The sequence below is a fragment of the Phoenix dactylifera genome, chromosome 18 (genome assembly GCF_009389715.1).
Source record: "Phoenix dactylifera cultivar Barhee BC4 chromosome 18, palm_55x_up_171113_PBpolish2nd_filt_p, whole genome shotgun sequence".
Taxonomy (NCBI): domain Eukaryota; kingdom Viridiplantae; phylum Streptophyta; class Magnoliopsida; order Arecales; family Arecaceae; genus Phoenix; species Phoenix dactylifera.
In genome coordinates, this window is record NC_052409.1 from 3,893,518 (window position 1) to 3,906,595 (window position 13,078).

A 13,078-nucleotide genomic window follows, 5' to 3' on the forward strand; every position below is an offset into this window, starting at 1 on the left:
TTATTTTTCTAATCTATGACGTTTGAATGAAGAATCTAATCAAAAGAAACCAAAATTTATCGGTCACACTCTATATTATGTTATACATTTCCCTTCTGCGTGATACTTATCTGAAAAAATGTTAATACATTCCAAGAGACTGCAGGCCAGAATAGTGATCTACCATGGATCCCAAATGATGACACGTCTTATTACTATTTAATATCCTTCTACTATCATTTTAGCAGGAGAGAGATATCAATCCTGGCAGATACTAGAAAGAGACCAGTCAATTTTTGTTGGGTTTTCTTAAACAGTTTTTGGAGTATTGCAAAGTTCAATAGGCCATCATAGCTGAGTCCAAGCTTCTGGCTCTTCATATAGACATTTCTTGGCAGATGAGGATAGCATAGCAAAACATGTTGCGATCGTATTAAAGTCGCAAACTTTTCTTTATATTGCAACTAAGATTCATTGCTGGAATTCTTAATCATTACATTAGTTTGTAGAGTTACAAGTTGAGTATGAATCTCACATGCAAAAAATTCTCACTTACTCAATTATAATCCACTGTATCTGCCCCCTAAAAGATGGCATGTGTATCAGGGGGAATGGCTTTCTCACATGACAAATGCATCGAAAAATAATGATTCAGTTTAGGATTTCATAGACAATGCAACTTTTTAGCAAGAAGTGTTGTTGTTCTTTAAATTTCCTGCCAGGACTTTTCTTCCATTCTTCAAATGTAAATGCCAGGTTCCTCCTTATCACCGCACTTCCACTATGTCATACCTTCGACTGAAACTGGAACATAAATATGACAAACTGAAGTTCTTCAGAAATATTTTGAGGGAAACCAAGATAGCACCCTTCTCTATGATTTTTTCACCAAGACAAAAATAGCTACTCGGTTACTGCAGTAATCGGGATGCCATTGTGTTTGATCGACATGACCAACTAGAAACTCCTCCATTGCAGCTTCCAAGAAGAACTCAAGCACAGCATCTGCCAAATAAAATAGGTCAGATCAGATCCCCTTCTGGGATAAATTTAAATATATCAACCATTAGCTTAAGAGACTACCATCGCGGAGTTCTCCAGCGAGGAAAATTGTTGTGTGGCAGCCAGAAAGCTGCCTTAGTGTAAACAATAGATCTTCAACTGCACCTTCGCTGTAGATCACATCCGATCCAAGTACTAAAACATTATGAGCACAAGTCAGTAAAGGAGGAAAGCTTTCATAAGAAAAAACCACACAGCAGTAAAATGCTCGTATTGGCCTCCGATGCATGGAAAACATTGCCTCTTGTAAGTGGAGGAATTATCATAAGTAGATTTCTTTTTTTCTTTTTTTTGTTATCCGAGATGAAACCAAAAACAGCAATCTGGATCAAATTCTCGAATACTGTGGGAGCTGGAATTGGGAAAAAACCAAGAAGAGAGAAATTTATTCCGTTCGCATTTCAGAGTAGTATGGCAAATCATTAGCAGAATTGAAGCATGATTCTGAGATAGTTTTCATATTACAGCTTATCTATTTATGTTATTAGCTTTCGGATCTTCCCATAGATGGTATTTATTATTATAATTTTTATCCCATGATTAAACCTTGAAACATCAGGATGCAATTTAATTGGGTTCTCTTGCTAACCTCTTATCCTTAGTGTTCATCTATACATCAATCAATTTCTATTACAAAAACAAACTAAATTTTCACATTTTCTTTTCACAGCATATGAAAAAAAAAGCTGTCTAATTTCAGTTTTGTAAGTGTCTTGATGCTTCAATGCCATGGAAAAATTTCTCAAATTCAAGCAAAAATGAAAACAGATTAGCTGGAACGTTGGCGAAATTAACTTTAATTTCAAGTCACCAGCTAATGCTCTTCAAGGAAATGGGTGCGGCAAGTCAGAAAAAAAAAGAAGTAGCCAGCCAGCTTACCAAATTCTGGCGGTGAGGGCTCGATGAACTCAGGATCCAGCTCATCACCCCATGTAAGCTCGCTGACTCGTGCCGATCCGCGGACATTCCCTTCGTCTACGTTGACTTGGACATTCTTCTTCAGGAGCCTCAGACGGTCGGGAAGATCAGTAAGTATAACATCAGCACCTAGAAGAGCAGCAATACAGCTGAAAACCACAAGCAGTTTATTTTCCAGCATTAGGCTCATCGAGCCATGGATAAGTCTGAGCATAAAAGAAAACTTCGTTTACCCGACGAGGCCGCAGCCAGAGCCGAGTTCAACGACTCTCTTGCCCTGGAGAACCAGACTTCCTGAATCCACAGCATGCTCCAGAAACTTGCCAAGAACTACTCCACTGTCCCACAGCACCGCCCCCGTCACTCCAGGTGTGCTCTGAATAGATATGACCTCTCTTGTTACAGTAGCAGCAGACCCGGAAATAACAGCGTTTCTTCAGTTTCATCATTTTTTTAACGATCAGTCCCCGATCTTATTCCATTTACTCTACTCTTTACAGACGCCACCTCCAGGGAATGAGAAGTAATTGGCTAAAATCGAGGAGACTCGAAAGCAATCAAAGGGGACCTGGAACTAATTTTTCAAATTATATTTAAACATAATATAAAGCTTTTCCTTTTTAATGGCTTTGAACCGGCACGCTTCAGCTGACGAGTAGAGCAATATGAATCAACCGGGCTCCGCCCGCAAATCAGGCGTTGCGGTCGAAACCACAAAAAAAAACCCTAGTTGAGCCCGGAAGGGAAAAAGAAGAGGACGGATGGGGGGGGGGGAGAGAGAGAGAGAGAGAGCAATATAATAATAATATACCATGGAAGAAGGGGATTGGAGGATGGAGAGGTGATGGCCGCAGGCGTCGAGGCGGAGGGAGATGGAGGAGTGGCGGACGAACTCGTTCTGCCTCCGCGACGCCGGCTGCTGGATCGTCCACAGCAGCAGGATCTCCTCCGCCGCCTCTTCCACCACCCGCACCGCCGCCCCGTACGACCCCACCGTCCTCATCGCCGCCGCCGCCTCCTCGTCGTCCCTCGACTTCATGCCTTCCGTAGTCTTCTTTTGACCGGACCAAAGAGTCGAAACGCGGAGAATCTCACCCCCCCGCTCCCGGGATCCCTTAGCACAGCCGCCGCCACAAGTAGGGTTTCAAAGTCGCTCGCCAGGTCCCAACTCCGAGGGGAGGACGCAAACCAGCCGGCTGCGCCCCGATGCACGTTCGTCGTCAACCTTTACGGTACGCTGCTATGATCTTAGCACGTGCCTGCGCGGGGAGTGATTTGATGTACGGATCGATTTCATTAAGATAAATACGTAAGATATGATCAACGAACTCCGTGCCCATGGGATCGTGGGTTTTTTTTTTCAAAAGCCGCTGCATTTCAACTTATATAAGTCTGGCGGGAGTACAAACGGTCAAATCAAGTAAAAGTAAATAATATAAAGAATGTATAATATTAGCTAGGCAACCTCTCCAAAATGCCGGACTATATATGAGGCGACCCAGTCTACTGTACCGTTCGCTTCTCGATACACATGAGCTATCCGAAAAGAGGTCAGCTTCCTCACCAATGTACGAGTATTCCATATCAAAGGGTGGCCAACTCCGTATCCATCTGCTCTCCGAATCCAATCAATCACTATGAACGAATCATCCTTAAAGAATAAGCTTTCAACCCCCACCATCCATCTCGCATACAATATGCTCTCCCATGCTGCCCGTAGTTCCACTCTCACTACGGTCGGTTCAAGTATGCTCCGCCCTCCGGCTGCTATAAAACTACCTTCATAATTCATAATCACAAAACTCATTCCCCTATAAACAAACACTATCACACGCCATACCTCCATCCAAATTCATCTTGAGATAGCTAGAACACACCATACCTCCATCCAAATTCATCTTGAGACAGCTAGTAGGTGTTCTACTTTTTCGAGAACCCGCCTCTCTCACTCTTCTACTTCGATGTAAGCCGCCACACGACCAGAAATTGAAGCTAATATCCATTGCGAGCCACGATGTACAATCGTGGCAACAGCAGCAGCAGCAGCAGCATTAGCTGCTTCTCACCCAGGATGATAATGCACTCACCGGGATTGTTCGAGCGAGAAGAATCCATCCTCATTTTGGGCACTGACAAGAAAATAGAATCCGATCCCCACAAGGTGCCCACCTAACAAAAGCTTCCCAATCTTCCTGCTGCTTTCTGAAAAATCGCTAACAATAAAAATTATGGAATTATAAGTGTGTTCGTCCTTCTTCAAATCGCTCTACATACTTAAAAAGACTTTTGTGTTAACAAAACTGTCACTGTCTACAACATGAATGAGTATACAAATCAGAGGCCTGGGCCCAATGGAACCAAAGTGATCCTCCTCTGGCCTTCAATTGAAGCCACTGCAGATTTTACCTTTGAAGCTCTCAGCCTCTTCTTTACAGCCCTAAATTGTCCTCCCAACCTCCCAATGATAGACTCACTGTTAACCTTCGAAACAACAATAAAACAAAGTCATGGTGACAAGAACCATAACATACAACAGAAATTAATAATCTGACTTAAAACCAGAAAGCAGCCAGCACATAGTAGGATCTTCTTCGAAAGTCTCCAGAGGCTCCATCAGATCATGACATTCACCTTTCACACAGGAAGAACTTTTAGCTTTTGCGGCAAAACTTTACAGGTGAAGGCAGGAAGCTGTGATCCTAATAACGGGTTGACCAAAATACCACCTTCATAAAAAGTATGGGACTCCTGTCCTGGGCCCTCTCATTTGATTATTCTCTTCAGTTTCTGTGAAGAACTTCACCTCTCTCTCCTATCAATTAAAAAAAATGGACAGCTAAGAATTAGGTGAGAGCACCCATACAAAGTACAAAAGAGCCAAAACACTCGTAAAATGGCATCTATCTGCCATGAGCCATACAACCGTCAATCTGAATTTTTGAAGCTTATTTTGAGTATTCAACAAAGATACACCACCTTAAGTGGGGCATAATTTGTTTTGATTACATGGCTGAAGAAGTTTCAAACTCCAAATTTTCAATGCACATTCAGAAATATTCAGCACAAAATTAATGATGGAAAAAAAGGTATGTAAATAAAGGCATATCACCAAGAAAAGGCAAATGCTAAGGTCATTAACCATACCATATTCTCATTGAAGCTCAATATCGAAGCTACATTCCCACATCTGTAACAATAATTAGGAGCAGACCACACCTGGACAGGCCCGAATATCAAAAGTTGCATATAAGTATTTAGCGTCCACGAAACAAAGGGTTAGTAAAATAAATTAACTAAAGAATCCCATCGAACAACAGAAGAACAGTGACATGAACTACATTAAGCATGAAGCAACTCATGTGTTAACTCACAGTTACAAGGCCCTTGTCTTGAAACATGTACTTCAAACCTTCCTGGACAAGTTGGTGTGCCCGACAAACAAGATCAAGATTGTTTATGTGATTGAACTACAATAAAAGAGGGTACATGTGTGAAAACAGTCCACTCAAAAAGAAATTCAGCTTATAAAACCCAAAGAATCTATTCATGTACCTCTGATGTCACCCTGGATCCGAAAAGCCAACCTGCACCGCGAGGACTGACAGCCCATGTCTCAATATCCTCTGGGTCACTCCACATAAGGTCACAAAAAGGGCCCTCATGAGGAATTTCACAATTGCGGTCGATAACCCTTATCTGTTAATAAATAGGAATTGCAGGAAGAAAAACAATATTTTATTATAAAGATCAAACAGGTAGTAATGGCCAACCACACAAGGATAATTTTTCAAACTCAATTCGTAATAAGTACAAGATAACACTAGATCACAGCAACTGCCATGCATGGCCAAGCACAGGCTTCGAGTTATAATATTAAAGGGGTGTGTGCATGTATGTACATCAGTGTCTGTGTAGGCAAAGAGGTACATACATGTAAATTAGACAGCATAATAAAAAAATACAGCCCCCTTCTCACCTGTTGTACAGTGATTATCAGTTTTTTATAAGCACAAAGGATCAACTGAATTTGATGCAGTCAATGCTATTAATCTATCCAATCCTTATAGTCTAATTTTGAGAATTAAGTTTGTCTGGACCAGATTATGTTTTTTTGCCAACCAGATAAAATTTTACCACATCAATTAGTAACTAACATAATGTTCCCTTATCTACAATGCATAAATAATGCCACTAATGTGAAAAATGAATCACCAGTTAAAATTTTACCATCTTTGAAAGATAAATGTAGGAAAATGCTAGGAAATGAAGGGCTCAAGAAATCAATTCTGAAGATGAATCCCTCCAGAAAAGTTGAGAAGGGCAAACCTGATCAACTGTTCGTATATCCGGAGAAAGACCACCATGGACACAGAGAACCTGCAGTTCCCAAAGGAAGACTATATTGGAATAACAGATACAAGCTAAAAAGAAGGCAAAAATAGCATCTGACAAGTCATTTGTATGCGAGTGCAAAAACAAGAGGGGCTTACAGTTCCATCTATAATTGCTGACAATGTTAGGTAATCAAATACATCAGTGCAATACCGCCATGCATTGGCATTTCCATACTTCCTCTGGCACTCATCATAAAAACCATACACCTAAAAATAGATGACATCTATCATTAGCAAATCCCATATGGAAACAAATTACATGTTTATGTTTTGCATGTTCATTTGGTGGACCTATGAAATCAAACAAAAGTTAAGACAATCAAATTAGCCAATATAATTAGCAAAAGAAATAAAATGCTTATAATTTATCTCTCTTAATTTCTGGAATAACCAAAACGAAGCTTTCATGAGATCTCCTAAGCATAATGTAAAATTATGATTTGTCAGATGACAGAACCAAGTGCAAACACAAAGCAGTGTATGAGAAGCAAAATGATTTTCTTACAGCCATATCCCTGTATTATGCAGCCTTATATATAAACAGAGTTTGTAAACCTTTAGCCCACAAAATTGTATAAACAATATAAAATTCTCTATGAGAACAACTCATGGAATTCCCTATCAGTAAAACATTAATGTCCGTCATCCTTAGAGTATGCATATTGTGAAACAATATAGCCACACTTACAAAGACACAAATCACATCATCAAAGTTGTGGTTCAGCTTCCTAGTGCCACGAAAAACATAAGCAAGAATAGTATTTTGGATCCATAGCCAAATCAATTATCTTAGAAGTTACAGCAAACTAAGTGTGAGGACCCGTGCGGGCGTGTGTTTAGTCCCACATCGGTTATTCGCTAGGTAGATTTTGGGTATTTATACAGGATCAAGGAACCTAAATAATAACTTCTGGCTAGCCATTTTGGGTGAGATCCTGGATTGTTACAAATGGTATCAGAGCGGACCCAGCTTATAACCTATGTGGACTAGGGGACACTGCAGCACGGATCCATTGGGACTGACTACGGGCCAATCATGGTGTTTGTGATTAGATTTGAATAGATTTGAACCCTTAGCCTGACGAGGACGTTAGGGCTTGAACGGGGGGAGTATGTGAGGACCCGTGCGGGCGTGTGTTTAGTCCCACATCAGTTATTCGCTAGGTAGATCTTGGGTACTTATACGGGATCAAGGAACCTAAATAATACTTTTCGGCTAACCATTTTGGGTGAGATACTGGGTTGTTACACTAAGTGCCTAGTTTCACTGTTTATCCAAGTGATCATATTTTGTTAACCCCTCAACATCCAATGGTGAATCAAAAAAGCATGACTTATTTAGGGCAAAACTATTGACATCTCACAAGGAGAATAGTCTTACTTCCAACAGCAAGGGGTCATAGGTTTCGATAGAACCTCTTAGCCTGATTAAGTATAAGCTTTGCAATGGGAGGAGTAACAAAATTTGATGGGGACTGTAATCTTGGAAGGATGGTTGCATCTCTTGAAGATCCTTGCAATGAAGTATGCCGGATTTAGTCTGATTACAACCATTCAAAACCTAGAAGATGAGAAACTTCCACCCTAGACAATTAAATGAAGAGATAGAAGAGCCTAAAATGTCGAGGAACATTTTTTTTCTTTAAAAGTTTTCTTCATGATATCCTAAAAAAAACTTCTTTAAAGAACATACTCATCAGGTGCACAGTGAGACCAAGGCCATTCCTAAAATTACCAATAACAAATCATCTATCCAAACTACAAAGTCCACAATAAATAATCAGCTCAAGTTCATCCAACATATATCATTCATGAAGCCAAAATAGTATTCATGGGGTACCCCTGAGACCGCAAAGATTTAATTAAATAATGTCAACCACATTGACTTAAACCTTTTGCTTTTGCCATGTGACCATTTGTAATGTTTCAGTGGCTGTAGACACAGTATTTTACTATTCTAAACGTAATAACTAAAATGTCTAAAGCTAATTGCATGAAACATATATCTAAATATGTTGGCAAAAGTAAAATAAACTTAACATGAGAGCCATAAGAAAGAGAAGAGAACTGTTCCGAAGGTCCCTAGTGATTATTTCTATTTGTGTGTTAAATGAATAGCCCAAAACATGATTATAAGGTAAAGTTACACCTCAAAGTACTATAGCAATCACATGTAGTTCACTCATTTATCAGATGTGCTAACAGATAATTCAATGCAACTCAGGCAGATGAAAAGTCTTAACAAAGTATAGCAACCATGCTTTGACCACATATATGCAACAACAAGAGTTTCCGGTTGTTGACTACTGATTTCTTCTTATTGCATGGCATAGAGAAAAGTTCAGGGGGTTAGAGAAGCATCAGAGCTAATTAAAACACGCTTGGACACAAGAATCCAGATAATAATAGTAGTTAAAAGGTGGCGTGACAAACATGCAGCATATGCATTCACCTATTACATACCGCAATATCTCTAATTGGCACTTTAACACAATCCAGAAGCCAAGGCAGACACCTACGCCAGGCTGCTCTTTCATGATGCAGGAACAACCAGTGCCAAGGCACCATCGAGCTGACTTAATTTCATGGCTAAGCATTAACGCAGTTGGAAGGGAATATTCTCATGTGTTAACAAGTGTAAACTTGTTGGAGAATAATACTTGCATGACAGAAGGCTAGCTCACTATTAGATACTTCAACCTCCATCCTTTTATTTGGGCATATTTACATATCCATAAGTACTCAAATGAAAGAAAATGATGACTTTGATACTTTTGAAACTATCCAATAAAATGAACTGACCAGGCTGATTACAATAATATTATCCACACAAGGATGAATCTTCAACTAATAATTTCACTTTAATGACCGGGAAATAAACATTAATGATAAAGCAGTAAGGAACAAATTTCTAAAGGCTTAAACATTTTAACAAGATTGTGACGGTCATAAAAATCCAGATGGCGTTATGTTTTAGACAAATCATGTGTTAAACCTCGAAAGTACTGCACATCCAGATGAAAGAGTCAATTCAATCATGAATTCAGAAAGCTGAATTTGCTCGATTAGCCTGCTGACTTATGCTGTTCTATAAGCCCTATTCAATATTCCTTTGTGTTCCTATGGGGGATAAGTGGGTGATGGCACTGCAAATCTCATGGATAAGTAAAATCAAATAGGGAAATAGGGAGTGTGCATCATGTCTAACCTCCAGGAAACTAAAAAAGAACTCAAACGGCCATGTAAAGTATAAAGAAGACACAATAATCAGGAGATAGAATCAAGACAGAATCCTCAAGAAGAAAAACGATAAAGAAAGCAAGCATCTGAGGTTTGGGTAGAGCAAATGTAGAACCCTCTAAAGGCAGAACAAAGAACACAAGATCAACTGAAATAAAACCCCAGAGAATCCTTAAGAATGCAGCTGATCAATTTATATTAGACCAGAATGCATTATTTAATTTGACATCACTGTTTGGAGCACTGAATTGCAGCCCAACACACAAAGGAGATTCAATATCATGCAAAGGGGCAGTTGCATTAATTCCCAACAAGATATTTAACAACACAAAAATTCTGTGATGGTTAAGCTCATTCTAGAAAATATTTTAACCAACAGCATACCTGTGTTAGCTGCCTGCTTTCATGATTTCCACGCAGAAGGGTTATATTTGCAGGATATCTAATGAAGATACAGCCAGACAAACAGAATACGTGATTTCAATTATTTTGTGGAAATTGCTAAAAGAATTCTCAGAAATAATATAGAGCAAACACGCAAACAAAACAAGCCAACTTTACTGGCTAGAAGAAGCTCACTGAGCAAACATATCAAATTCTACAAAAAGTCATTTCAACTCATTGATGTATTAAGGGGGGAAAGTTGAAGATATGGAATTCGAAGAAAAAAAATTGCAAATGAATTTAAGAAGGCAATGATAGAGTCAAAGGTGCTCTGGGAGCTCACCTAGGCACTCAAGTGAGCTGGTGCAACCCTAGAGTGCCTCAGAAACACCAAGGAAAGGGTAGCTTTGTTGAGGCAATGCCTAGGCAAGCACCTGAGCAGAAGTGAGGTGATTTTGAGCAAGCACCTCTCTTAGCGACAGCAGTTTTTGTCCCTTTTTGGCATTCCTTAATTGCTATGTTAGCTTTAATTTGAGGAGTATTATGGTCTACTAGAACAACCCTTTATTGGCTTAAGGAATAACAGAGACGCTCCACTTTAATCATCCAGTACTACAAGTGGACTGTGATGCACTAGGTGATTATGATGACGATGCTTGAAGGCTTGAAGCTACTCTAGTCTCTAGGAAAACTCTCTAAAATTATAGAGAAACAAATAAATTTTCCTGGGACCACAAGTTGACTGTGATGCACAAGGTGATCATGATGATGATGCTTGAAGACTTGAAGCTACTCTAGTCTCTAGGAAGACGGTCTAAAATATAGGAAAACAAATAAATTTTCCTGCTGCATACTTTCTTACTCTGATTTATGATACATTCTTTTTCAAAATACTGCAAAAAGAGCTTTTCTTTTGCCAAGTCACCAACACAAACAAGCATATGTATGCACATACTATACATACTAATTTTCCAGAATAGGAAAAAATGGACAGACCAAGGAGCATTGCTGTGTCCTTGTTCAAGAAATACCTGGCTTTAAGAAGCAAAAGAATAGTGAAAACTTCCAGACTGTTATAACCACGATCAACAAAATCACCCTGACAGTAGCGTACACGCCATTTAATCATCAGATCATCTTCTGGCATCAATGAGGAAAACTCATGGCACTACAAATGCCACAGATGGTTCAGAGAGCAAAAGAATCTTACCATAAAGATGTAATTTGTCTCAGGAACATGACCACCAGTCTGGAAGAGTTTCATTAAATCATGAAATTGACCATGGATATCTCCACAAACAGTCACGGGGCTGTTCACAGGCTGGACATTTGACTCCTCAATAAGAATCTCTTTAACCTGAATACAATTAAAATTTGAGACTTCAGAGTTGAACAGACCTAAACAATAATATCTTTACCAGACTTCTAAAGAGGCATCAAGGGAGAAAGAAAGTGATGTATGAAAATGCAGTATTAATTTCTTCTCATGTTAATCTGTAGGGACAACGGTCTTGAAAGTGATCATGATGACATTTAGATGTAGGTGCTGGACTTAAAAGGGTAAACATAATATGCCGCAGGTGATAAGAACATTTGATAAGAGTAACCGTGCATTTTGACAACAGTAACCATGATTATAACCAGACAGCAATTCGTAGTCCAGCCCTTTCTTACGACTGACATACCAAATGCATAATCTTTTTATTTCTTCCAGTAGGATTAAAAGTTAGAACTAGCATCAGATACAAATGACCTAATGGGTGAAATTCGCTACATTCTTGCAGTATTTAGAGAGAAAATCTTATCCCCAAATCCCCCATACCGAATAAAATTGCATTAACTTTTAGGGGGTTAAAGAAAATGGATTAACAAGAGCGGTATATGCATCTTCGCATGAAAACAAATAAAGCAAACTCAGATAAAAAAGTAAATTCAATAAAATGCACATGGATGAGTTAAAAAATGTTAAAACGGATATCTTTGTAGCAATTAGAATCAATATGTACGTTTCATCCATCCGGACGAAAATTAAAATCAATCCATCACATGCGATCCCAGTCCTCTATTTCTCGTACTGTACTACTATTTAATTTCCAAACTTTAATTCTATTCTATATCTCAACCAAATTAAGAGGTCCAGAAACATAATATATTCGACAGTTACAACAGGAGGAGGTGAAATCTATGACACGAATTCAAACAAAAGAAATCAACCTTATGAAGAAAACCTAACTTCGAATCGAGCCCTAAAACTCGAGCAGAAGCGAAATGCCCTGGATTTAGGGCAAGAAGAAAGAGAGAGGTTAAAAGGGAGGGAGCGAGAGTTCGCACGTATTCGCAGAGGAGCTGGAGCTCGTCCTCCATTAGATGCTGGCCTTCCTTCACCTTCGAAATCCAGAGATCCAAGTCCATGGCTTCGTCGCAAGAAGAGGATTCTCTCTCTTCCCGAGAACTCCCCTTCCCTCGCCCTACGAGACGGCGACGCAGGGGAAAAAAGGGATTGGGTTTTAACTTTAATGTTGAACCCGAAACCCAAACCCCAGTAGCGAACCCGCTATGATCCGACATGTGATGGGATGTGATTAAGCGATCGCCGTCTGGGTTCTGGGTCAAGGAACGGAGGCTTTGGGTTTAAATCTTGAGTGATGCAACATTAAAAATTTCAACTTAGAAGCTTATTTGAGAAATGCAGTAGAATTAAATTGATTTTTTTTAAAAAAAATAGATTTATTAGCTGGTCCAGTCAGTTTTTTTTTTTTTTTAAAGACCTATTCTAATTTTAGTCTAAATCTCATCCATAATTTTGTTAAAATATAAGATTTTTTTTAAAAAAATTTCATAATTTTTTTCTTTCCATAAAATTTGGGCCATAGATGACTAGATTGATATAAATTTTGCTTAAATAAACTATGTGATCCATGATTCTATAGAAAATTCAGTCTAATTCAGTTGGATTTCTTAAAGCCCTAAATAATTTTTTTCTATCTTCCACAAAAGAATTCCTATATCTTATTATTGCAAGCACATTTGCACTCTATGATTAAAGGGTTTCTATTATATCCTATATTCAAATATGCCTGCCCAGTTTAGTTAATACAATC

The 13,078-nt window shown here is 39.0% G+C and overlaps 2 protein-coding genes across 4 annotated transcripts; both read right to left on the minus strand.

The window, feature by feature from the left end:
* Positions 1-435: 435 nt before the first annotated feature.
* Positions 436-3,920, minus strand: LOC103722195 (protein N-lysine methyltransferase METTL21A). The gene is made up of 5 exons (XM_008812674.4): positions 2,771-3,920; positions 2,193-2,335; positions 1,921-2,108; positions 1,063-1,176; positions 436-984 (listed from the first exon to the last, which is right to left on the minus strand). Exons 1-5 carry the CDS (start codon positions 2,996-2,998, stop codon positions 854-856), a joined length of 804 nt encoding a protein of 267 aa, XP_008810896.2. The 5' UTR covers positions 2,999-3,920; the 3' UTR covers positions 436-853.
* A 251-nt stretch (positions 3,921-4,171) lies between these two features.
* On the minus strand, positions 4,172-12,478 carry LOC103722183 (phytochrome-associated serine/threonine-protein phosphatase). Of its 3 annotated transcripts, none has more exons than XM_008812662.4 (11): positions 12,309-12,478; positions 11,188-11,334; positions 11,009-11,076; positions 9,978-10,035; positions 6,450-6,560; positions 6,286-6,336; positions 5,512-5,655; positions 5,331-5,426; positions 5,104-5,175; positions 4,686-4,771; positions 4,172-4,590 (listed from the first exon to the last, which is right to left on the minus strand). In XM_008812662.4, the coding sequence occupies exons 1-10, from the start codon at positions 12,387-12,389 to the stop codon at positions 4,688-4,690; spliced, it is 912 nt and encodes a 303-aa protein (XP_008810884.1). In that variant the 5' UTR covers positions 12,390-12,478; the 3' UTR covers positions 4,172-4,590; positions 4,686-4,687. The 3 variants fall into 3 exon arrangements, 2 of the variants coding, with proteins under 2 accessions (XP_008810884.1, XP_008810871.1); XR_003388647.2 differs by having other exon boundaries at positions 4,173-4,440; positions 4,591-4,771; XM_008812649.4 differs by having other exon boundaries at positions 4,172-4,771.
* Positions 12,479-13,078: the final 600 nt, after the last annotated feature.

What these genes read in the sequence shown, in the direction of transcription:
- LOC103722195 (XM_008812674.4), bottom strand. Translation starts at nt 2,998, where the DNA reads ATGAAGTCGAGGGACGACGAGGAGGCGGCGGCGGCGATGAGGACGGTG. An exon ending in GCCCTCACCGCCAGAATTTG is followed by an intron (nt 1,177 to 1,920) that starts GTAAGCTGGCTG and finishes ATAATGTTTTAG; the next exon opens with TACTTGGATCGGATGTGATC. An exon ending in CGCTGGAGAACTCCGCGATG is followed by an intron (nt 985 to 1,062) that starts GTAGTCTCTTAA and finishes TTTATTTGGCAG; the next exon opens with ATGCTGTGCTTGAGTTCTTC.
- LOC103722183 (XM_008812662.4), bottom strand. Translation starts at nt 12,389, where the DNA reads ATGGACTTGGATCTCTGGATTTCGAAGGTGAAGGAAGGCCAGCATCTA. An exon ending in AGACAAATTACATCTTTATG is followed by an intron (nt 11,077 to 11,187) that starts GTAAGATTCTTT and finishes CGCTACTGTCAG; the next exon opens with GGTGATTTTGTTGATCGTGG. An exon ending in TGAGCTTCAATGAGAATATG is followed by an intron (nt 4,772 to 5,103) that starts GTATGGTTAATG and finishes TTTAATTGATAG; the next exon opens with GAGAGAGAGGTGAAGTTCTT.